General features: G+C 38.7%; 2 protein-coding genes across 2 annotated transcripts; both read left to right on the top strand.

The window, feature by feature from the left end:
- Positions 1 to 1,280: 1,280 nt before the first annotated feature.
- On the top strand, positions 1,281 to 4,886 carry ankrd1a (ankyrin repeat domain 1a (cardiac muscle)). The gene is made up of 9 exons (XM_057344300.1): positions 1,281 to 1,457; positions 2,368 to 2,547; positions 2,641 to 2,766; positions 2,859 to 2,966; positions 3,172 to 3,270; positions 3,392 to 3,490; positions 3,657 to 3,755; positions 3,850 to 3,948; positions 4,240 to 4,886. The coding sequence occupies exons 1-9, from the start codon at positions 1,431 to 1,433 to the stop codon at positions 4,339 to 4,341; spliced, it is 939 nt and encodes a 312-aa protein (XP_057200283.1). The 5' UTR covers positions 1,281 to 1,430; the 3' UTR covers positions 4,342 to 4,886.
- Positions 4,887 to 5,182: 296 nt separating this feature from the next.
- On the top strand, positions 5,183 to 26,191 carry kif20ba (kinesin family member 20Ba). The gene is given in 35 exon segments (XM_057344825.1): positions 5,183 to 5,208; positions 5,578 to 5,689; positions 5,796 to 5,885; positions 6,144 to 6,263; positions 6,442 to 6,580; positions 6,778 to 6,962; positions 7,043 to 7,094; positions 7,198 to 7,410; positions 8,146 to 8,257; positions 8,375 to 8,446; positions 8,523 to 8,669; positions 8,746 to 8,902; positions 9,507 to 9,764; positions 9,985 to 10,124; positions 10,222 to 10,351; positions 10,436 to 10,643; positions 10,960 to 11,009; positions 11,280 to 11,399; positions 11,559 to 11,706; positions 12,351 to 13,455; positions 15,673 to 15,811; positions 15,909 to 16,031; positions 16,119 to 16,179; positions 16,311 to 16,436; positions 16,686 to 16,810; positions 16,924 to 17,079; positions 17,183 to 17,359; positions 18,033 to 18,164; positions 18,643 to 18,732; positions 18,962 to 19,171; positions 20,996 to 21,055; positions 24,485 to 24,559; positions 24,828 to 24,936; positions 25,050 to 25,180; positions 25,351 to 26,191. Coding segments are annotated over 34 exon segments (5,346 nt in total). The 5' UTR covers positions 5,183 to 5,208; positions 5,578 to 5,581; the 3' UTR covers positions 25,429 to 26,191.
- The last annotated feature ends 283 nt before the right edge of the window (positions 26,192 to 26,474 follow it).

Raw genomic sequence — 26,474 nt, 5'->3', positions numbered from 1 at the left:
ACTGTCAACCCCAAACCCTTACGAATCATCTTGCATTTGATTTTGATTGATGGCTGATAGACTGCAAGCTCCACACCCTTAACAGTAGACCTCAGCTGTATCATTGAGTGTATCGCTGTATCGCTCTTATGAGTGATCACGCTTGTGCACCTGCTTATCTCGCGGTTTAAGGGAATGAGTGCCTTGCAAAACACCTGCAAAAACACGCCTGGTGACAGATGACATTAGCTCAAATCTATCCATGGACATCTGTCCATAAGAGGTGAGGAGGTATCATAGACTGCCAGGGATCTATTAAAAGCCTATATTACTGTCATCACAGTGTATTGTCATGTAAGAAGCTCCTAGACATCATTCCATAGGCTACCTGTCATGCTCACTCCAATCTTGCACAACATGAGAACGGTCAGTAAAAATAGTGAGCGTTAACAGCACATGACTGTCTACCGTCAAGTATGTAAAAGGGCGAGAAAGGTGACATAACACTAATAACAAGCCAATGACATGTGAAAACAAAGAAGAACAGACAAATAAATCCTACACCATTAAAGTTACATTTTAATCTTAAATGGCTGGACTTTGTTTTTAAGAGAGTATATGCAGGTCAATGGGTGTCATGTCTTTTTGGGTGCATGTGTTTTGTAAGTAACACATAATTTAAAACCTTTTATACTGGTTAAATATTATGAATTCACTTTTATATTGAATTTTGTTGTATTGCATAATTGTTTTATTGCCTCATTGTATTATAAAATTAGCTGAAAATCTATATTATAATATTTTATTGTAATGGTCACTGTGACTTCTTACCCACATTAGGGTGAAAATAATGAACTCACGCTTTGTTAGAATTAATACAATTTTTTGCATCTTGCAGCCACAATTTTCAGGAATTTTGACAAATATTTACTGCAATAAAAATGTGCATCGAATACTTTAATTTATATGCCAATGTCACACTTTTTTATTACTTTTCTCACGCGCAGAATAGGCTATGCCGTCATGGAGTATATGATCATGCACCTGTTGCCCACGAGCATGTTCAGTAGTCGCAGGTCAGAGTGAGTCTAGCTACCGGTAGGCGCCGTCTATACCAGAATTCAAGCCGTGAGTTCCTGACTCGTGCGGTCATCACTTGCTCAGAGCATCAGGACGGATGAATTATGGTGTCTCGTGCCATTGGAATTTTGTGGGCGGTGAGAAAATGGGACAGCACTCAAGCAACATGATCTAACTTTTTTGGTCAGAGTCAGGAACTATATATATGAGCAGTGATGGAGATTGACTGCACAGATCATCAGGGAGCTGAGCAGGCACACTGATCACTGTGGGACTTATTAGCTTGAGAGAGGACTACATCCCTCACCACTGACAGCATTACAGGAAAACAGACACTGAAGACAGAGAGCTGAAAACACAAGACCACAGAAATGGGACTGCTGCGTGTTGAAGAGCTGGTAAGTTTGTGCTGATGTATGCATGCAATGTTGTGTGTGCAGGTATGATTCTGGCTGTGATCTTAAAGGGACAGTTCACCTAAAAATGAAAACTCTGTCATCATTTACTCACCCTTAAGTTGCTCTAAACCTGTATAAATTTCTTTGCTCTGATGAACACAAATAAAGAAGAATGTTTGTAACCAAACAGTTTTGGGGCACTATTAACTAATATAGTATAGGAAGGAAAACTACCATGGTAGTCAATGGTACCCCAGAACTGTAAGGTTTCCCACATTCTTCAAAATATCTTCTTTTGTGTTCAACTCAAAATTTATCATTTTGAAGAAATTTATACAGCTTTGGAACAACTTAAGGGGGAATAAATGATACGTTTTCATTTTTGGGTGAACTATCCCTTTAACATGTCTAAATGTTAACATAGCTTAATTTTGAGATTTATGTGGACATTTGTGCATCACACACATAGAGAAAACAAAAAGAAAGAAAGCCTTATTTCCTATATTAATACTATAGGAATTATCCTATATATAATACTGTATAATCTATTATATATTTGAAAATATATAGGGTAATACATACTATATTACAATAATATTACAAGAAAAAAAACACATGAAAGCAAGCAAAAGATTAGGGGACTTGATGATTAAGTATCTGTCAGTGATATAAAGGATCCAGCTGCACAGGCCTTTCCTTCTATTTTAAACAACAAATGTTTTCATTATTTATTTAGATACACAAAACAGCTGAACACTCCCTCTGCCCCACCCAGCCAATCAGACTAAATTAAACTACATCTGCTTTAAACTACATAGCACTTAGTTCTCTGGAGACTGTTTAATTCTAGAAACAGTGTGTGTAATAATAAATGTACGGTTATGGTGACAGCTGTCATGTCATATTACAGATCACCGGGAAGAGAGGCGAGGGAAAGGAGGCAGGAGGTGCCTGTGCAGAGGTGTTTCTTGCAGGAGAATATGAGACCACCATTATTCAGGAGAAACAGGATGGTCTTCCGATGCAAAAGGACCCGAATGAAACCACCCAGAATGACATCAAACAGTGCGAACAAAGTTTCAAACTCAATGTATGGAAGAATACAAGTTTACAAGAATTTACATGACTCTACACATTGAAATAAACAACTTGCAAAGTAACATATCATCTTTCTTTTTGTTAGGTTGACCGGTCAGGGCAGTTAAAACTAGAGACTGTCGAGGACCTCTATAACATTCTGCAGCTGAGGAAGAGGAGGAAGGAGAGAAAGATTCAAGTGCAAAAGAAACAGCCAGAACCAGAAATCCTGGTAAGTATATAAAGCATTAAAATGATTTCAGAGCCTTATGAAATCATAAGACTCCAGAGTTTATATGTTGATTATCTCCCTGCATTTTTCAGCCCGAGACAGTTGACCAGACAACGTTTCTAAAGGCTGTAACAGAAAATAAAATGCTTGTGGTTGAGAAATATCTCTCGGATGGTGGAGATCCCAATGCCTGTGATCATGTAAGTGTAACCATATACACACATTGGCAAATGCTTTTATCGTGCATTTAAGTTATCAATTTTTATTAGAATGTGTGCGTTTCTCATGAACCCACAACCTTGGCATCTGAGCACGCTTTACCAATTGAGCAACAAGAACAAAAGAACTCCAATGCAATGCATGTATAGAGATAAGCTTTCGCTAACACTTTCTCTGTTTTCTCAGTTTAAGCGCTCTGCTCTGCATAAGGCCAGTGCACAGGGTCACATAGACATCATGAAGAAACTCCTGGAGAGTGGAGCATCCTGGGGAAAAAAAGACAAGGTAGAACAGATGTGGCTGTCTTCAAAAACACAATCTTTCACTTATTATTTCATGTTATAATTCCTAGACACCAATTTGTCATCTTTTCTCTTTATGATTCTTTATTATTAAATGTCTATAGCTGGATGCCACAGCTGTGCACTGGGCCTGTAGAGGTGGAAGCCTGCCTGCCCTGGAGTTTCTACTCAATGAAGGAGCCAAATTCACCTCTAGAGACAAGGTAGATAGATATACAGTACAGGCCATGCATAACACCAGATGGTCTTTAGAAACTGATAATAATGTCCACAAATGATGCACATGTCTTTTCATACTAAAAGGACATACATTATATTCAACAAATACCTGTAAGTGCACTAACTAGTGTTCTTATTGTGGATCTGCAGCTATGTAGCACTCCCCTCCATGTCGCAGTTCGGACCGGACATTACGAGTGCGCTGAGCATCTCATTCACTGTGGAGCTGATATAAACGCTAAAGACAGGGTGAGATTTTTTGCACTTAAACTTTTTAACACTCACTGACACATGCAGGATTATTATACGGTTTTGTTTAATGCTAATGTCCTGTGTTTTGTAGGATGGAGACACACCCATGCATGATGCGGTGCGGATAAATAGATTCAAAATGATAAAACTGCTGATGATGTATGGAGCCAGTCTTAATACCAAAAACAATGTAAGTTGAATTAGGATACATAAAACCTAACGTAACACAAAATATTTACTTGGCGCCATCTTGAGGGTGAGTGAGTCATTACAAGATTCTGCTCAAGACGATCTTTACCCTTACTCCACGGGGGAAATATCAAATGTAAGAAGCAAGATATTTAATGCTACAGAATGTTTTTGTATATTTGTTTGTAGCAAAATAAATAAAATAATAATACTGTACTGTATTCCTTAGAAGTTTAATATGTACATGTATACACATTTGAATAATCCTAAAACTAGGCCTATGTTGTTACAGGATGGAAAGACACCTATGGAGACACTGCTTTCATGGCAGAAAGGAGTAAAAAACATCCTGAATAATTTTAACGAAGAGGCTGAACCAAAGTCAAATGACTAGTGCTTTGCAATAGTGGAAGATAATTGCATCCATGACTCTAATTGCTGGCAATAGAGCATCAAGATACTTAATATTTTTTCACCAGAATATTTTGAGAGAATGGAAACTTCAAGTAAGTGACAGTGGGTGTTTCTTTATTTGTTTATTCAGTCTATGTATTTATTAGCTAGCCTATATTTTGCATTACCCTTGTGATCTCATTGACCACATGTAAAAAAAAGTGTTCATGACAAGTTTGGATCTATTGAGAGACTTCATAGGCTGCTGCAATTGTAGACAGACTAGATACAGAAATGGAACAGAATGTGAATGCAGGTCTGAGAATGTTTAGTTATGTAAAGTTTTTGTGATGGATATTATTTTTGTACGTTAATTGTTTTGTAATTTTGGAGTCAACTGAGAAAGAATATGGAAATGGGTAGATGGGCATCCCTTTCAAAATGCACCTTGGTGAAATGTGTTAATACAAAATGTTATTTTCCCTTAAATTTAACTGTGAACCATTTTAATTTGTATGTAAATAAAGTGTTTTGGTATTTGTGCGTTACAAATTTTTCTGGGTCTTTGTCTGTTTACTGTTAACAGAATATATATAAAAACATATACAACGGAAATATAAATCGACAAATTAAATTAAACATTACACAAACCAGCAACAATCTAAAAAATGCTCACCTAGACCACAACCATATACCGCAATGACGTGGGCTGCGCATATTGATACGCAACTATGAGTTTCACGAGGGCACGCTCCCAGCAGCCTTTGCTGTAGATCCACCTCATCCGATTGGTGGAATTTGAAAATAAGTACGCGCGACTGTTTGAGAGATGAGACAACGCAAATAAAACCCATCAACGAAATCTAACGTAATATTACACACAGTTTTTCCATTGACAGCCCTGTAAGTCGATTAAATTATCTTGTTTTAGCGCGCCGTTTTATTATCTTGTTATGAATTGTAGACTTTATGTAGTAAGTTATAATTCTGGTGTTGTGTCCCGTATTGAAAGCGTCAGATTTCTGACAAACCTTAAATGTCCGGAAAATGCTGCCGTTTGTGCAAATTTGATCACACAACATCATTTAAAAAACACGAATATAATAAACAATATAATGCATTTAAATCAAATGTGATAAATGGGTAAAGCCCTAATTATTTATCTGTGTTTCAAAATCTGTTATCACAAACTCTTCTTTAGCTACCATTAGATTTGTTGTTATCTTTTTGTTTACAGCAGGATGATGGAATCAGGGCTAAAGGATGAAACGGCAAGACCTGAGATGATAGTTGTGGAAGATCTCAGGAGAAATCTGTCCTCGGAGTTCAGCGAGTGTTCAGATTTTCAGGTCAGCTGCCAGCCAGCCATGGTTTTATAAACATGAGGATTTTAACCTCAATGAATCTGTGACATGATCAATGGAAGGGTTTTATGTTTTGGTGTTTCTTTTGAAGGACCCGGCTGACCTGGAGAAGGAACATTTGAAGGTTTATCTTAGAATAAGGCCATTTTCAGCAGCTGAAATTGAGAATGGAGAATCACAGGTAAATAATGAGAGCGAATGATCTATTTGGGGCACTTGTAATATGTTTGCAACTTTCTTGAGCCAATGCCTACAATGTATACAGTCAGGTCCATAAATATTTGGGCAGAAGCACAAATTATAAAACTGTAACTCGAATACACTTTGTTACACAGCTAAAATAACAGAAAATGTGCTTCTGTCCAAATATGTATGGACCTAACTGTATATTCTAAGTTGATTTCTGATATTCCTCTTTATCTCTTTTGCTTTTCTGAAGGACTGTGTGGCCATACAGCTTCCAGAGACTGTGCTTCTGAAAGCCCCACGATCGTCCCTCTCTGCCAGACTGAGTGAAAAATCAGTGCCAGTTACAGCTCAACGTTTTCAGTTCTCTCAGGCAAGATGATTCACTAGCACACTTGGTTCATGTAGTGATTGATGATGTGAGCTAGTAGTTTTTCCTGTTTGACAACCCTGAACAACTTGAATCTTTTTCAACTCCCATATTTCAAATGAATCTTGAGAAAAAATACTGTGTCTTTAAGGTTTGTCTGAATGTTTGACTGTATTTATAGGTTTATGGTCCAGACACTAGACAGAAGGAAATGTTTGACGGCACAGTGAGGAGTCTTGTCAAAGATGTTCTGGAGGGACAGAATTCTTTGGTGTTTACGTACGGTGTCACCAATGCAGGGAAAACTTTTACTTATTTAGGTGTGTGTATTTTGTTTATTTACATATGTACACTACATTTACATACTGTATACACCACATCAATCTAAATCCGTTCTGAATTTAGCAATTTCCTTGGTCTCGTTTGATGTTGCTGTTTGGTTTGTGTCTATGAATATTTGCAAAACAGTTTTTAAAATCAATTTATGAATAATGTTGTGATTGTGTTAATGCCTCAGGTCCAGATAGTAACCCAGGCATCCTGCCCTGTTCCCTCAACATGATCTTTGGTAGTTTAGAGGGTCGCATCTTTAACCAGGTGTGCCTGAAACCCCAAAGGTGCCGAGATTTCATCAGACTCACCAAAGAGCAGCAAAATGAGGAAGCAGCCAGCAAACGCAACCTACTTAAGCTCTTCAAAGAGGTACTGTGACAGAAACAGACATCAGTTTTCTCAGAGACACTTCAAGGGTGTTAAACTCACTTGTCTTTCATTCTTTCTAGACTGATGCTCACAAGAGTACATCTTGCCAGAGCTCAAAGTCTGATCTTGAAGGTACAATAAAAATGTAATTTGTGTAATTTGTAATATGATCATTGGCAGTAATCTGTTTGTATTGCTTGTCTGGGTGGCAAATATTTTTGTGCTTGTCCATCAGATGGTTCCTCTTTGTGTGATATAAGCAGTACAGCGAATGAGAATAGTTTGGCTCTGGATATGGACATTCACACCAAGTTTTCTGTCTGGGTCTCGTTCTGCGAGATCTACAACGAGAACATTCATGATTTGTTGGAACAGAATGCGAGCAACGCTTCACGGAGAACAAACCTCCGCCTTTGTCAGGATGTCAAAGGCAACTCATTCATCAAAGGTAATGGAAGACCTGCTGCTGTATTACTAACTACTTATTCAGTCATAACGTTCTTGGAACTGCTATGATTATCACAATTAGTGAATTAAACAGTAAAATTTAGAGATATGGAGACTTGCACACAATTTTGGTTTGAAATACAATATCCTTAATGCAGCTGTCGGTGCAATAATATACGCTTTAATGCAAAACTGCAATATTTCTGCATTAAACCAATCCAATGAATAATTTATAATCATTTTAACTGCATTACTGGTGTATAATGATATTAGTATATTATATGTTTTTTTGGCAATGTTTGATTTGTTTCAGATGGTGAATCAAGGTACCGTCTTAATGTGCAATACTAAAACTGGCCAGTTGTTGGTGCTAGTACAACAAAAAGAAACACTGGACTATTACAGCATTCACACATCTAAAAAACGTTCTTATAATCACACTCATGTTGTTCCAGTCCCAAATGGTTTTAGTAAAACAGAAAACAAAATAAAGAACACTGTAACTGGTTGTCTATGCAATATCATAGCTGTACATGTCCTATAATATAAATGTAATTTTAATTTGAAGGTTACCTACCTCATTTGTAAGTCGCTTTGGAGAAAAGTGTCTGGTAAATGTAAATAAAATTAATAGTACGCTATCTGTGAGTAAGAAACATAAAGGTTTTAGTTAACAGATATAAGATTGGTGGTGTTTAGTGAGTAAAGATTGAGCCTTTGCTGTGTTGCTGTACAGATCTGAAGTGGGTGCAGGTGAACAGTGCTGACGAAGCATTCAAAGTGATGAAACTAGGCAAGAGGAATCAGAGCATCTCCAGCACTAAACTCAATCTGCTCTCCAGCAGGAGGTAATCATGCACAACTTATTCTGTTATTTCATGTTATTCAGGGTTAGTTCAGTTCCAATAGAATCCTACAGATTTCTGTTTTTGATTTTCATGTGCCTCGTTCCCTCTTATTTTTAGTCACAGTATTTTCTCAGTCCGGATCCTAAAAGTCGAGGATGTGGGAATACCCAGAGTGGACTCAGTCAGCGAGTAAGTCCGTTTATCTTGATTTGGCCTCTCTGCAGGCTGTTTGTGTTGAGTTTCTAAAAGCGTGTTGTGGTTCCAGGCTGGCGCTGTGTGATCTGGCTGGATCTGAGCGATGTGCTAAGACCCAGAATAAAGGGGATCGTCTGAAAGAAGCTGGAAACATCAACACTTCTCTGCTTAGCCTGGGAAAATGCATCAATGCACTTAGAAATAACCAACAGGCCAGGTATACAGACTTTTCTTTTTTCCTTTTATACCATTCTTTCCTTTTTTATAATCTCATTATTTGTTTTCACTTTCAGACAGCACGTTCCGTTCAGAGAGAGTAAACTCACTCACTATCTGCAGGGTTATTTCACTGGCCGAGGTAAAGCCTGCATGATCGTAAATATTAACCAGTGCGCATCCATGTATGATGAGACGCTCAATGTACTCAAGTTCTCTGCCGTGGCTCAGAAGGTGTGTGATGTGTTTATGTACCTGTTATTGGCTTTTTTTAACAGCTTATTTATTAAAGGGATAGTTCATCCAAAAAGGAAAATTCTGTCATGAATTACTCAACCCCAAGTTGTTCTAAACCTGTGTGAATTTCTTTGTTGAGCACAAAGAAATATATTTAGAAGAATGTTAGTAACTGAGACTTCTGGGGCACAATTGAATACCACTAAAATTATTGACAAAGGTGTCCCACAACTCTTCAAAACTTTTTCTTTTTCAACAAAAAAATTGAATAATTATTTCTACTATGGTCGTCAATAGCACCCCAGAAATCTTATTAACTGACATTATTCCAAATTCCTTTTTTTGTGTTCAACCAAACAAAGAAATTTAAACAGGTTTGGAAAAACTGGGGGAGAGGAGTAATTCATGACAGAATTTTCATTTTTGGGTGAATTTTCCCCTTAAAAGCTAACATTTCTGCATTTATCTATTTTGTAAGGGGATATATTGTGAACTATGAGGTATAATAGATTTTTTTGCTAGTATACCTCAGTTAGGGTCACTTTAGAAATGCTGCAGAGCTTGAATCTGTTATAAACCGATCCTATATGTCGTGCATCAGGTGGTGGTCCTCGCCGCCAAAATTGTACCAGTGGTGGTGAAGAGGAGTGCCAGAGAAGTGTCTTTCATCATCAATAATGTCGATCGCCGGGCATTGCGCCGCAGCTCGTTGGTCCTTTGGGACCCCAGCCTTGAGGATGTCCAGGAAGATTCTGACACTGAGGAGGAGGATGAAGAGGGAAGTGAAATGGAGGACACCATACAGGATGCTGAGGACGAGGGAAAAGAGACCGTCCTGCTTAATAAGCAGGTTTATGAGGTGAGGTTTGGCAACTTGGACTGAAACTTGACTCAAATTATTGTGCAGGTGTTATAATTTGTAATTGCAGCTAACATATATTGCTAATAAATTTGCTACATTTTGGCTTTGAATCCTATTGTATGTATGAAGAGATCTTTATTTGGATTTTTGTATTGATTTTTGTATTTCACAGTGAGGTGTCTGCTTTACAATAACTGGTTTGTTTTTATATGTAAAGGCCCAGCTGCAGTTGATAGAGGAGATTCAGCAGCAGTTGAGGAAGGAGAGAGCTGAACTCTTGGCTCTCGAGGCGCGCGTTCGAGAAGAAGTCACAGAAGAATTCTCTGAGCTCATCTCGCAGATGCAGGAGGATTACAGGTCAGAGATCACATGCGCCCACACCCCTTAATTATGTGTAATTATGATAAATTACAGTTCTCTGTGTATTCGGTGACCTGGACCATCTTTTTTTTAGCGAGCGCATATCCAGGGAGAGGGAGTTAATTGAGGAACGGAGTGAACGAAGATTGGAGATTCTCAAAAACCTGGTGGGAAAAACAGCTGGGGAAGAAGACTGTGTGGAGTCAGTGGGGATCAAATCAGATGTACTGCATTAATAGCAAATACATACATTTTTCGTTGTTGTTGTTGAAATGTAATGATCATATGGTTTGTGTTTGTTTGTGTAGGAGGAGAACCATGTATCTCTGGACTGCATGCTTGACTCTATTAGTAATGACCTGGTTGAAATCAGACAGGATGCTCAGGCTGCCCAGTCCTGCCTGGTGACCTCTGACCCCAGAGTGTCTGTGCCATTACATGACCTTGAGAAAAAGGTCATGGAACTCTCGGAACAGCTCAGTGAAGCTCAGAGTCAGCTGTCACTCAAAACACAGGGTGAGGAACGACTGCTGATGAGAAAACGGCACCTGCAGAAAGTTATTCACAAAGTTCTGCACACCCCTCACAGCTTTTGTGATTGTTTAGTAAATATTTTTGCTAACTACGCTATACTTTCATCTAGCAATAACGATATACTAATTTCCTGTTTAGTCCAAATTTATTTTCCTAACCCAGTTTAGAATTGTGACTGGGAATGATCAGTGTGGTAAAGGCCATGTGTAGGTTATCATCCTATCATATCGTCATTTTAATTAGTTTTCACCTTACCTGGCTTTCTAACAATCTAAAATCACGCCACACACCCTCACAGAGCTGGAAACCCAGAGTCGACTGTCAGATGAACTGGAAGATATGAAGAAGGTAATAAAAAGTCAGAAACAAATGTATAATACAATGCAATGTAAGTCGCTTTGGATAAAAGCATCTCCCAAATGCATAAATGTAAATGTAAAAACTTTAAAAACAATCAGATGTAATATTTCTGGCAGATTTGCATTCATGCATATAGCTTTTATCTAAAGTGACAGTGCCTTGCATTTCAATAGTCTATTTTGTCACTCCTTAGAATTTCGCATGGGCAGTTATCAGTCTTGGGTTCTTCGAAAAATGTTTTGGTTCTGTTGCTTTCAGACTACGGAGAGCCACAGGCAAAGGCAATGGGAGCTGACTGAAATGTGCAGCCAGAAGGATGAGATGATCTCCTGACTCCAAACAGCTCTGGACCAACATGTAGAAACTACCGCTCAGGACGTGAGTGTAAACCTAAAGAGAATTAACGTTATCAAATAACAATTTTGGTTATTTGTATTTGGTTGGGTGTTATAGTAATAATTAATAATACTATTCAGGTCACAAAATTGGTCCAGTGAATAAATCTTTATTGTTTTTTGTCTTGTTGCGGATTTCCAGAGATCTCAAATCGACTCCATTAAAAAGGAGATCATCCATCTCAAGAGTATTTGCACGTGTTCAGAACAGCGCCCTGGCTCCCGGACTGAAACCAGGAAGCGTCGTCAGGAAGGGGAGGGGCTTGACGGACAGCCCCCTCTCAAGAAAGGTACAGACGCCGCTCCAACTGCCGAAAAGTGCCTCCCTGCTTTTGTCACAACCAGAGCGGGCGGAGAGAATCGAGTCAAAAGTCGCCGATACGTCCACGGTCGAAAACGGCTCTCTGGGATAAAGAAATAAATGGGAAAATATGTTTTAGTTATCAGTGCATGATATGCACTGAATCTCAGAGTACTTCTATGAAGTGTACTGTTTTTATCAGATCAACTGAATAAAGAAGTGTATTCATTTTACTCATGAAAAGCATCGCACAGTGAACAGGACAAATAAGGAGGCAGCACTTAGAAATAATGCTTCACTTCGATACCTCCTCCAGGAAGAAATAATGATACATATGAGCGTAAACAAAAGGGTTTAATTGATTCCATATTTAAATTAAATCGAATTCAAAAATATATTTTTCTACAGCCCCATGTGCAATAAACACTCAAGTGTGTTGTAGACTAAATTATTGGCTTTTTTGCCAAGCCAATAGCAATAAGTTTGGAATGCCTAAATAAGCCAAACTAATTTGCATATGAACACAATTCATTTTAAGCACACATAAATATTCTATAATTTCCTCCTTGTCATTCATAAAAACATCACCCATATACCTCAGTGCATCCTTAATAATATTCAAAATGCTTATAGGTCCCTTGGAGGACTTGACAGTCCAAGAAGACATTGCAGATAATGGGTGCCAAGACTCCGCCCTGCTGGAGGTCAAAGGTCAGCTTGAGTGTTGTCATATTGAATCCAAACAGAAAGACAAGCGGATCACAGATCTGGAGCAGGAGTGCCTCACTTTAAAAGTCTGCATTCAGGAGTTAAAGTCTAAGCTGGAAGAACAAAGTTCACAGGAGCGCTTTCTACAAGAGAAGGATTATAAAAGGGAAAGAAAGCTAACATCTGTGGAGACCAAACCTGTGATGAGAGTCATTGATCAAAGCAATTTGAAGGCAGAGGTTGTATTCATGGAGACCAACCGTAGCAACACTACAGAACTTTTAGAAAGTGTTCATCGAGAACTGGCTGCTGCTAAATCCCAAATGGCTAAGCAGGCTCATGAAATGGTAGAGAAGAACAAACTCATTAAAACACTTAAACAGGAAGTGACATCGCTGAAACGGGAAGTAGAAACTTTCGCTAGGGACTTGCAGCTTTGTCGTGAGGAGTTGACAGCCGCGCGTCAGCAGTGCGCAGAGAAACAACAGGAGAGCGATGGAAAAGATGCTAGGCTAAAGGAACTGGAAAACCAGATTAATGAGCTTCAGTCCACATGTCGCTCAAAAAAATCATCAGCTGGTTATAATGACTCCAAAAAGGTCAACTCTGATGTCACAGCACTTTATGGGGTCATTGCTGAGCTAGAGGAGAAGCTCAGATGCCTTCAAAATGACAAGCAAGAGGTGGTGCTGTCCCAAAAAGAGGCGGGGCCAACAAACCAGCTGAAAAACCCTAAAGAGTTTGGATCTAATAACTTGGAGCTTGATGGTAAGATAAATATCACACTGTCTGAAAAAGAAGCTGGACTGGTAGAGAAAGAGAAGGCTCTAGCATTAAAGGAGGCTCAGCTTTCAGCACTACAGAAAAGTTTGAAGGAAGCTCAGGAGCGCCTGGAAGAGGAGGAGACGCAAGCGGTGCAGGAGGCTCGCAGGAGGGAGGTGGAGAGGAGGAGAGAGCTGCTGACCGTGGCAGAGGAGGCTATTGCTCAGAAAGATGCAGAACTGCAGAAGAGACAAGAAGAGATCAACCGGTCAGTTGGCTTTCTCATGAAATATAACGTTTCTAAAACACATAGCACTGCGTTTCAATGAATGTTCCAGGTTTAGCATAAGCCAAGCTTTTTTAAGAGCACATATAGCATGATAAAATAAAAAAATTAGACGAGAACTTCACAATATATCAAAATATCACAAAAGTGCTTATATTGCAACATTCATGTCACAATGGGTTGTGGTTAGTTTTTATTTACTGTAACAGTAAAACATGGCTGTTCACTTTCAGAAGTGTTAATGACCATTTCTTTTTCAGGTTAGAATATGAAATATGCGTTTTGGTTATTAAATATTTACAGGGATGTGATTCTTCCGTATAAATGTAACGTATACAGAAAATCCCGAGTCTGGAAGTTGAGACGTCTATATGATATGCTTAAACATTATCTATATACAGAGACTAAAATACGCCATTCCGCGATTTAATGGCTTGAAACTATACAAATGGCCGATCTAGTCACTGTCTATATACAAACGTGTTGAAGTCTCTACTTAATGCATACATTTAAATTAACTTAAACCGCAACATGCATCCTTTGCTTTTTTTATTTTTTTATTAATGCTTAATTAACAACAACAAATACATGCGACAACATGCATCCTATGCAAAAGGACAAACGCTTTATGAATGTCGTAGATGCGCCATCTAGTGGCTGTGTATGGAAGTCTTGAGGCCACAGTATTCTTTACTTTTTGTGTGCAATTATTGCTGATTACAATAAAATTAAAAGTAGGCCTAATATAAACTACTCAAGGGGTGCAATTTGTTAAGGCCATCTAATTTACATTAGCATAAGATATTTGCACAAAGCATCAACCTATTTTATTAAATATTGTTTAGGTGACTGATAAACTAATAAACATTTGAACTGATATTTTCAAAACTGCTAGTCAGAATTGAGTAATTATTATAGGTTTTTTTTGTGTTGTGAAAGTGAAAAATATCTTTTTCATATATATGTTTTTAATCATGTAACATTTAATTAGTAGCATTTAAGACTATTTTGGGGGGTGTTGGGCGAGGGTGCGTGCGGTCTTCCCTCTTTTTTTGTCCTTGGCTGATCACATGCCTGTATTTAGTTGATATATATTTTAACAAAATTTAAATAGAATTTTTTGAAAGGAATAGTTCACTTTCAAAATGAAAATTCTGTCATCATTTACTCACCCTGTTGTCATTTTAAACCTGTGTGAATTTCCTTTCTTCTGCAAAACACAAAAAAATGTTGGTAAACAAAAACCATTGATCCCTATTGATTTTGTTGGACATAAAACCAATGGAAGTCAATGGGGATCAACTTTTTTCTGTTACCAACATTTTTCAAAATATCTTTTGTGTTTTGCAGAAGAAAGAAGTCATACAGGTTTGAACTGACAAGAGGGCGTGTAAATAATGACAGAATTTTCACTTTGAAGGTGAACTCACTTTTTCAAGCTTTTTTCAATATTGTGTAACCCTAATTAGTTTGTAAAAATCAATTAAAGTTACCAGTTTACAAAAGAGCTGTGTAAGAAAACATGTCATTGCATTAAAAGTAGTTTTCATTGTTTTAGAAGTATTTGATATACAGGTATGATGAGATGAGTATTCTGTTATTGTTTGCTCACCTTCATGTTGGTATACTTTTCATTTTTAACGTTTTATGTATTCATTTAATTAATTTATGTTTTATTGAGAAGAACAAAGCCTGTTAAATTCTGCTTTTAAGCACACTGAAATGTTTTGTTGATTGTTTTTCCCTACTGAGGAAAGTCTTTACATAATAATTTTATTCTCCATGATGTGTGTTTACTTGCATAAAGAATCTTGCTGTATTTGGGTTAGCAAAATTGACGCTAAGTTACATTTGGCATTGACTTTCTGTTATCTTTTATAGCTTGTCTAAGCACTAAAAGATAAGAAAAGCAACAAATATCTTTAGAAAGTCTGTTGTTTTTAAATGCACTCTCTCGGTTGATTTATCAAAGATATTGCTCTTGATAGCTGGTTTTGTTAGATTAATGATCTTCCCACACAAAAAGACATTGATTTATTCGAGTCATTTAAAAGCCTATTTTGTCTGTTGAAGATACCATCAGCAGTTTACTCTACTGAAAGACGCTTACATTGTTTCAACATGTTTTTATATAGATTGTGCACATGGTCTGGTTTTGACTGAGATTGGCTTCATTGTCATGCGCTTATCTCCGCCCAGGTTAAAAGAAGAGATTAAAACTAGCGAGCAAAATGTGAACAATCTGACAGTCGATTTGCGCAGGAAAGACGATGATTCATCGGATCTTCGGGAGAAACTCTGTGACTCAAAGAAGCAGATACAACAGGTGCAGAAAGAGGTGAGAATTTGCTCGGCTTGAAACTTCATCTTCGGATTTGAAACGTGTCACATTGTAATGAGTCTTGATGTACTGACCTTTATGTGGTCTCATTCAGATCTCCTCAATGCGCGATGCTGAGAAATCTTTAAGACTGAAGCTCAGTGATTTAGAAAAGATTAAAAAGCAGCTACAGAATGAGGTCTCGAGTCGGGACCGTGTCATCCACCAACTGAGAACCGTAAGCATCGTCCAGTGATAAATAGAACTAATCAGATCATTATTGAGTTATTGATCTCAGTTATTGATTTCTATTCATCTCAAATAGGAACAATCTTCCAATTCCAAGTCAGATGAAAATCTGCTGCTCCATCAGAAGGCATGTAAAGGTATGTGCATTATTAGACATTTGTTTCCTCAGTAGCGTGTGTGTGTGCTGTATTTAATTGAATGTGTTTACAGGCCCTGGCATGTTGGTAATATGATAATGGATGTTAATGTTGGTTGATGGTGCGTGTAGATTTGCAGGAGCGTGAGCGTGTTATAGAAGACATGCGACTGGCTCTGACTGAACAGGAAGAAACACAGACACAACTGGATCTGGATTTAGAAAACAGAGAGGCTCAGATAATTGAGCTCACTGAGGGTAAGAGACTACAGAGAGCAAAGAGCATCCATGAAACATTATTAAACATCAGTTAACATTATATCATGAAGGAGATTTCTGTCATTATTTACTCGCACTTACTTAGTTTCTAACCAGCTTGTCCAACACAACAGTGACCATTTCCTTCATGTTTATAAGATGACAGTGACAGATGTGCACTTTCTATACCAAAATATAGATTTTCAGAAAGACTTAATGTAGGTTTTGTATATACACTTTTATTTCCAGAGCTGGCATGGATGAAAGAAGTGATCCCTGAAGATCCCCAGAAGAACAGTAGAGATTCCAGATCCACCCCTAATGACATTCTACAGGCCAGAAGAGAGCTCGCTCAGGCCCAGGAGAGCTTACAGGTCTGTCATCTCAGTTTGTATGGAAAAGAAAAATCGTTAAAAGTTCACCCAGAGGTGACAATTCTGTCATCATTCACTTACCCTCATGCCAAATGTCAAAACTGTCTTTATAGTTGGCCAATGAGAAGCACCTGGCAGAGCGCAAGAAGTGGATGGAAGAGAAACTGGTTCTGATTGGTCAGGCTAAAGAAGCTGAGGAGAGAAGGAACCAGGACATGAGACGATACGCTGACGATCGGGAACGGCATGTCCGCCAACAAGCCAAAATGGTTTGTGTGTGTGTGCTTACAGATGCTAACAGGCATCTTCAAAAACTGTATATGTGCTTCTGCTTTAAGAATAAATACATGTGGATTGATTTGTGTTCGTCAGGAGTCTCTGGCTGCAAAACTTTCTGCTCGTGAGAATGAGATGGAAGTTTGGAGAAAGGAAAGAGATGCACTAGTCTCTGCCTTGGAGGTCCAGCTGAAGAAGCTCATCATGTCAAACGCGGAGAAAGACAAACAGATTCAGATATTACAGTCCACTAACTCCTCCCAGACACCAGAGGTTAGTAGTGTGTTACTACTGAAGTCAACATGATGTTTAAAAACTGTGGAAATGTTTTTTTTATTTCACAATTTTTACTTTTACAGGAATTAACAAGTTGTAAAAAAGTCCATAGAATATTATGTCAGTTACACATAAAGCCTGATGTCCAACTTTGGAAAATTGTATTCAGACATATATTCAAACATATTATGTGTTCAGAGATGTATAAAGACCTTACATAATGAAGCGTTATGTTTTTATTACCTTAGAATGAGCTATTTCTATCTACATACACCGCAGGTTTCTACAGTAGCCCTAAACGGACAAACTGCTCTACAGAGCGCGTTTTGTGAATACCTCTCCTTCAGCAAAGAAGTGCAAACGTGACGAAATCTTAATCTTGTGTCAGCCACCGTAGTGCTTTGAAAGGGACGGGGGTGGAGTGAGCCATTGGTTGCAATTTGCAACCTCACCACTAGATGCCGTTAAATTTCATACACTGGACCTTTAACCACGTTTAGTGTTTTCTTCATTTTGTACTACACACCTCATATTTCGATGGTTAAATTGAACCTGAGGGGGTCATAATATCAAATATTGTGCAAATATGCCTTCCGCTCATCACTTTTGGTCACTACTGTAAGTCAATGTTGCATATATCACATCTAAGTGTTGTTTTAACGTTCTGAAGGTCACGGAGGACAGCAAAGTAGAAGCACTTCAGGCAGAGCTGGATGCAAAAGATGCAGAGATCCAGAGGCTGAAAGAAGAGCCCAGGGTGAACGTCTCAGAGAGCAGCATGCGCAGGCACTCTTCCACACAGGTCTGTCAGACACACGTGTAATTACCCACCACCTCCTCTGATTCACTGCACACGACCAATGGCATCATTGTCAAAAAGAATTTCATGTGAAGAGACTCTCATAAAGATTAAAGCGTGGCCTTGTTCATTGAATTGTTTTGAATGTCCTTGGGTATTTTATATTTCCTATAATCTGTCTAAAAACAAGGTCACGTGAGTTTTCTTGGTTTGCCAGAAGCTGGAATGTTTTGAATAGAGTCTTTATATATTGTTATATATAATTGTAAGACCTAGAAAGGACGCGTCTCTGTTTCTTTTTAGGAACGTCAGTCGTGTCTTCGAAGAAATTAACTTGTCACGCAACCTGATCTGTTATTCTCTTATCCTGCTCTCATTTTAAATTTGTAACATGTACCAGACGAAGCTGTTTATTAGATTGAGTTTACTAATTGGATGTAACGTGAGAGGCAGTAATTGTTTTTTTTTTTTGCTGTGTTAGACAATAGAAGCAGAGTTCTCTGATATAAAGCCTCTGAATACCAGTACACTCAAACAGGCAGGCAGGACCAGAGGATCCGTCACCAGCCAGGTACAACAAAAATACACCCTTCCCTTTTTGTCCTTCCACTATGAGAATTTTAAATTCTCAAAAGTATTTGAACACCCCTTTCATTTTTAGACTTACTGGTTAGTTACAATTAAAACAAATCCTAATGCATTACTATGCAATATCATTCTTTGTAGTTGAGAGCTTGACTGGCCTGCATTTGATATTATGATAAGCAAATTGATGTTAATGATACATCTTTACATCGCAGAGTTCGACTGGTAGCTGTCCATTGGTACTCGATTCATCAGAGATTTCCACGGAAACAGGCCGACGATCCAGGTTTCCGCGGCCAGAGATGGAAATTTCCTTCAGCCCATTGCAGCCAGATCGTTTTGCTCTTAAGCGTCAGGGTGAAGACTCGGCTGTCACCGTTAAAATCCCTCGAACACGCAAGAGGAAGAGCGGAGAGATGGAGAAGGTGAGAAATGAGTGAAATTGTGGGAGACGTTTCCGAAAATTGACTCTCAAGGGTTAAAGTTCCAGTGTGTAATTTTTTGGAGGATCTATTGACAGAAATTCAATTTATTATACATAACTATGTCTTCAGAGGTGTATAAAGACCTTACATAATGAAGCGTTATGTTTTTATTACCTTAGAATGAGCTATTTCTATCTATATACACCGCGGGTCCCCTTGCATGGAATTTGGCATGCAGTTTCTATAGTAGCCCTACGGACAAACCTACGGAGCAAAGAAGCGAAAACGCAACAACATCTTAGTCCTGTGTGAGCCACCGTAGTGCTTCGAAAGGGAGGGTGGAGGGGTGGAGTAAGCCGTTGGTTGCAATTTCCAACCTCACCGCTAGATGCCGCTAAATTTCATACACTGGACCTTAAAAGGAATAGTTTATTTTAAAAAGAAAGTTTTCATCAGTTATCATTTACTCACATTCATGTCATTCCTAATCTATAAGACTTTTTTCTGTGGAACACAAAAGGTACATTTTTCCGTATAATGAAGCTCAATATAAGGACTTTCTCTGAAACATGAAAGTGAAAGTTGTGTTACTTAACCTAATGATACAATAGCTTTGAGGAACAGACATGGATCGTGTTTTACTGTTAAACTTTCCTTCCATCTAGTCGGCATCTTAACCCAGATTTAAAACTTGCGTGTTATGATGCAATACGAGTTTCGTGTGATGAAAAGACCGAAATTAAAATTGCTCCACAGCTTCAGAAAAGTGGAATGACACATCCGTGCCGCTTTTTGGAACATAACAGCCCTGTCCTCATTCACTGCGATTAAATGAAAGAATGAAAAGCATGCAGCAAGCCCATGCCGTGATTGGAACGACATGACATTGAGTAAATAATGACAGACTATTCTTTGAAATGCTTTGATTATCAAGCAGTGGTTCTCATTTTACAAAGGCTGACTAAAATTGACCAAAATGTCCTTTAATCGTCTTGCTTTTGTACGAGGTGACTGATCTTTTAATTGTCTGCCTTCCTGCACCCTTTTGAATCGTGGGAAATTGAGTGGAATGGTTAAGGCTTCTCTCTCAAAAGTTCACTCCTTTCTGGCTGTTATTATTATTATTTATTTATAAATTCAGCAGACTGTCCCCTGATGACCCAGTTTGCACAGCCAGCAGCTCTTGAATTGCTTTAATTAGTCATTAACAAGGCTCTAATTTTCCTCACTTGAACTTAACAATCGATGTTCATTGTGTATGGGCAGCAAAATGGCAGTATACTTGTGTGTGAGAATGAGTTTATGTGTATGTGGTTGAGCTTGTTGCCGTGTGGTTAAAGCATTGGCTTCACCTCACACGCTACTCCAGGCGATGTAAACCACAGACTAATGTGGACACTTGTTCTGGGAGGAATAACTAAACATAGACAGTAGGAGTTTTACATGTTTATTATTCTGTAAAATCTTTTAAAGAATTTTTTATTGAATTGTTCAGACTAAGGGATTAAGAATACTTGAGAATCAACCATAATTGCTGCCTAAACTGCACAAACATTTTATTACCGCACATTTATATGGTTAGCGATGCACTTAAGACCGTCTACGGTCACGGTAGGTCATGCCATCGTCTCCAGAACTGAAGAAATGCTCTCCACTCTCAATATCGGCTCTCTTATTGTCAAAGAACCGGGTGTACTCGTGCCGGTTGCCGTTGGCAACGGAGACACGCTTCCATGCAGCGTGCAGCTGCTGATTGTCAAGAGAATTTTGTAATTGAAATGAATGGAACAAACTATTTTTAATGGCTCTTCTGTTCGCTTGAAGAGAAAAGGAGGCAGGAGCACCACGGTTAAAAAGAAACATGTCTGTGAGCACACAACTCAGGTACCCTCTTCTGTTTCATACAACCACAGCAGCTCCTCCACTGTCAGGACTCACAACCTACTGGTCTGGAACCAGACGTTCACGGCCCAGATGCTCAGTGTCATGTTTTTTTCTCAGTTCAACCCACTGATCTGGAATGTAATATTTGCGAAGACCACAAATCCATCGCAGTTGTGTCATTGAAGTCCGCTTTGTATTTTCCAGACCACATTTATTTAAAACTAAAACTGTTGTCCCCTTTTGATACGTTTGGGACAGACTTCCTTAATATAAAATATGTCAACACAAAGATGAAAATGTAAAAGATGGTTCAGCCAAAAATGATGCAATTTTGTCATTGTTTACTTATGTAATTCTAAACCTGCATGTGTAAGACTTTTTTTACATATTGAGACACAAAAATCAGTGTCAACAGTTTTTTTTGTGTGTGTTCTGTTAAAAAAGGACAGAAATTCTGGCTGCAACCTCCAGGACTCTTTGCTTATTACAAAAAAACTGAGAATTTTTAGTGAATGTTTTATTCAGGCCATTTGGTTAGAGCTCCTGGCAGTCGACATATAGTTTATGAGTCACTATCCTAAAGCCTTTGTTTTATCACAGGTAATAACCTTTCTAAATGGGTGGCTGAGTAAATTTTGCGTCTATAGTTTAGTTTCACAGATCCATTAAAGGAATAGTTCACCCAAAAACAACATTTCTGTCATCATTCACACACGCTCTTGACATTTTAAACCTGTATGACTTTCTCTCTTCTCCAAAACACAAAAGGAGATATTTTGAAGAATGTTGTTAACCAAAAATTGTCTGTAAAATGTTGGTAAATTAAAACCGCTGGTCCCCATTGACTTGCATTGGCTTTTTGTCCATACAATAGAAGTCAATGGGGACCAAAGGTTTTCATTTACCAACATTCTTTAAAGGGGTCTGTAGCAAAGCTCAATAAAACGGAAGGAAGGAGGCGGGAACCGGCGAACATTTAACAATAAACTTTAATCAAAAATAAACAAACAATAATACAGAAGTAAAAGGCTGGCAGCCCCTCACGGACGACTGCCGGCCACACAAACATAAACACAAAACTTAACATTTCCGGGCCCGGTCCTCTCTCGCCGTATTCTCCTGCCATTCGTCCTTTTATGCTTCCGCTCCTCCGTGAGAGATACGAGGCCGGAATGACGCCCAGCTGACACTCATTATCAATCGCGTCCCGGCCTCGCTTCCTCCTCCCACGGCTCTCGTCACGCCTCTCTCGTCACAGGGTCATATGGCACGAATACGTGTCTTTGGTGTGTTATAAGTTGCCCATGCATGTATTAGACATGTAAAATTGCAAAAATTAAAGTGTCAGAACAAAAGATCTAAAAGCGAATGCTCACCCAGACCTGCCTGAAACGCCTCCTGTAACCACACCCCCACAAATCTACGTCATTTCGTCGTATGATTTGACTAAGACCGCCCAAATGTATACGCAAGTAAGGTGGGCGTACCTGTCAGTACAATTGCTTTGGAACCTGATATACCTTACCAAATATGGTAAGAGGCGTTACATTTCCGTCACACGCTTGCAGTATTCGACCAATCACTACGCGCTGGTTAACTGGCCAATCATAGCACACCTCACTTTTCAAAAAAAAGAATGCGCGTTTCAGAGAGGCGGGGCAAAGAGGAGATACAAACATGCACGGTATGTGGAAAATACAGCGTTTTTGAACCTTAATTCGTGTATCACATTGCATTACATCTAAAACAAACAATAATATTCATTTTAGCCGTATCATATGTCCCCTTTAAAATATATTATTTTGTGTTCTGCAGAAGAAGAAAAGTCCTACAGGTTTTAAATGACAAAAGGGTGAGTCAATAATGACAGAACTTTTGTTTTTGGGTGAACTATCCCTTTAAAGTGACTCCAGAGCAAAAGGGCAGTTGTGTCTATATTAGGAAAATGACAAGGGCTTTGGAGATAATGTTCCATAGGTCTAATCCTGGACTTCTTCATCTTCTACCCATAATTCATCAGTCACTCATAAAATCATAACTTTTCACATATAAATGTGCAAAATCATTGTAATTCTCTGACACGCTCACCTTCGACACCACTGAATTATTTAATTAAACGTCATGTCAGGGAACACTAGCGAACCATCGCACTTCTGTTCTTATGCAATTCAAGATTTGGTAGGTTCAGGGCATTAGTCTGCTTTAATGTGAGCTTGCAAGACAGTGTGGGACACAGCAGGTGACAGGTGTGTCAGACAGGGCCGCCCCGTCCCTCATGTTCAGGCTGGCGAGAGTTACGAGCGTGGCGTTGGCTGTCATACGCGATGTCACAGTTGAGGTCTCGTGGTAGAGAGACATGGCCACAGGAAGGGAGCGATAGAGCAAGATAATTCAGACAGTATGAAGAGATTGACAACTGATGAGTCACTAGAGAGAGACTAAGCAGGCTTTCAGACCGATCATTTATTTATTCAGGAGATTTGATTATTTTTTCATGTAATGTTTCTGCGTGCTTGTGTGTGTGTGTTTAGAGAGAGATTGGGAGCGACACTGCAGATGCTCTTGTCTTATTGAAGATGCTTTAATGCATCGCGCAGGCTTGGCACTGGATGTGACAACAAGTCCTATGGGATTCGTGCTCTTTCGCTCTTTGTGCTGTTGAGAATTTAACCGCCATTCTTTTCAGCTGACCTGATAGCAGTTCTGCCAATGATTATTAAAGGGATACTTCACCCAAAAATGAAAATTCTGTCAACATTTACTCACCTTCGAGTTGTTCCAAATCTGTATAAATGTCTTTGTTCTGCTGAACACAGAGAAAGATATTTGGAAGAATGCTTGTAACCAAACAGATCTCGCCCACCATTGACTCCCATAGTAGTAAAAATTACTTTATCATTGTTTTTGTTCTGTTGAACACCAAAGATGACATTTTGAAGAATGAAGGAAAGCAAACAGTTCTGGGGCACTTTTGACTACTGTTGTATCTTGTCCTACTATGGTAGTCCATGGGGGGCAAAAGAACAAAGAAATTTATACAGATTTGGAACAATTCGAAGGTGAGTAAATTACATTTTTCAGGAAATTTCCTTTTTGGGTGAAGTATCCCTTTAAAGATTCAGATCAGTGATTTGGATATATGTATAGTGGAACATTATATTATTGCCTGTAATTGGGTTTTCAGCAATCATCAATACACATCCATCTCATCCTATCTGACCAATGACAGCCAAGGTTTCAGGTTCAACAAAGTGCTGTTACACACATCCCACATCTGTGGCGCGTGAGCCGTGCATATTTATTTTGCCACCCATATTAACAAGTTACAGCATTCACGCACCTGTTGCTTCACTCGCGCCACTGATGTTGGATGTGTGAAACTAGCCAACGGAAATAAAAAAAACGCTAAATCTGTTTACTCTTTCTCAGGATGGGGTGGAAAGTGAGAACATCAGGAACACAAGGAGCAGAAACACTCCTCGCCTTATGCCTCATCAGGAGGAGGTGAGCGATCCCATTTAGATATTGAAACACTTAAATGGGTGTATTTAAAAATGTATCGATCCCACAGCCGTGGACGTGCCAAGATGCTGCTCTAAAACACTATCGTAAATGAGAAGTAATGAAATGTGAGGGAGGAGGTAAGTACAGATAGAGAAGTTGAGAAACGGAGAGAGAGAGAAAGTGGGTCAGAGGCACTATTGCACAAACAATCCTGATTGTGACAGCTCTGTAATTACTGAGTGATGATCTGTGTTCTCTTTCCTCTCAGCCATCAAATTCCCAGGAATCAAACTCGGGCCACAAAGGGAAAAAGGAAAAAACGCTCCAAAAGATTGGAGATTTTCTTCAGGGCTCTCCGACCTTTCTAGGGAGTAAAGGTTAGGATGGCCCCAAGGAGGTCACCTATTGCTGTGACGATTTCTCTTTTTAATTTCCTGACTCTGACATCCCATTTATCTGACACTCATTTTCTGTTCTTCTGTGTGTCCAGCAAAGAGGATCATGGGATTGATGAGCGGAAAGTCCCCTGATGGGGGAGGGGCTTCTTTGAAAATCAAATGTTCCAGACGAAAACACGACAGACCTGACATCTCATCGCCAATGGACATACCTGCCCATCAGGTAGTGAAATGATAGACGTATTGACATTGCATACTATTGAATGTCAAAAATGAAAATTCATTGGTCTAGTTATGTGCATGTTGTGTATATAAAGTCTGAAATCAAAATATTTGAACATTTAATTATCTTCTAAGCATCCTTTGACTGCCGACCTTTGATCTGTTTCGTAGATCATTGGCCGAAATCTAGAGGTGAAACAGAGCGAAAATCTTATCAAGAAACGTCTTCGTACCAGGACCGGTAAATGACCTCACAGAGGGAAAGGAAATGTTTTTGCTCCCTTGTGTATTTTTTTTTATCAAACCTTTTTTTCACATTTTCATATACAGTATCTTTAGATTTTTAGTTTTCTTTAATTAGTTTATCAATTAATATATTATGCTTGAACTGTAATGAACACTATTTTAATGACCTTTTAACTGCAATTTTGTATGAAAGTAAAATTAGTAAAAACAACGTAAAACAGACTTTGCTGCTAGACTTAACATGGACATACAGAAATCACTACTGCACATTTCTGAACACACAGTTAGTAAATCCAGGGTTTATAGTTTACATTGTGGTTATTCTACCCTGCAAATAAATGTAAAACACAGTTTTTCCTCCCTAACCACTTTCTAGTCAAAGATATGACACACACACACCAAATATAGCACTGAGTAAAAGATTGTGGGTTAATTCCTGGTTTTATTGTTTATTTTCACTTATTTCAGTTATTTTGTTTCTGTACACATCAGTCTGTCACAAAATTGGTATGTCACTCACATGTATTAAAACTCTCTATTAAGATGGCAGTAAAACTGTGAAGCGGTTGCTTAATAATACCCAATTTGTGAGTCGTTTGAATTACTGAACAAATACCTACATTTTCCCATCATGGCAAGCGGCGCCGTGCTTTTATCTAAGATGGTATTCGGCGAGAGAAAGGAAGGGTAAGGAGCTAGGAGCAGGTCTACTGTTTGTTAGTACTGAATGGCAGGATGTGAATGGGGTGGCTGTTTGCAACGATGATTCATGGTGTCAGAAATGTGGGAGAATGTGGTGAAGACTGAATGGAGGAGGGAAAACTGGCAGTGCGAGGAGGAGGCGAAGTTATAAACACGCATGTTCAGGTCCAGCTGTGTGTGTGCAGGCAGAATTATTGTGACGTCATAACTGCCATCATTAGAAAAAGAAAAAACTGAAATCACTGTGTTTTGTTTATGTGTGCTTATACTACTTGTACAGTCAAGACTCGGATGTGTATGTGCTTCCCAGTTAATGTAAACATCGTGTAATCGTGAGTTTTGATTGT

The sequence above is a fragment of the Triplophysa rosa genome, linkage group LG10 (assembly GCF_024868665.1).
Source record: "Triplophysa rosa linkage group LG10, Trosa_1v2, whole genome shotgun sequence".
NCBI lineage: Eukaryota > Metazoa > Chordata > Actinopteri > Cypriniformes > Nemacheilidae > Triplophysa > Triplophysa rosa.
Note: the sequence above shows the minus strand (reverse complement) of the source record. Positions and strands in the feature narration are given on the sequence as shown.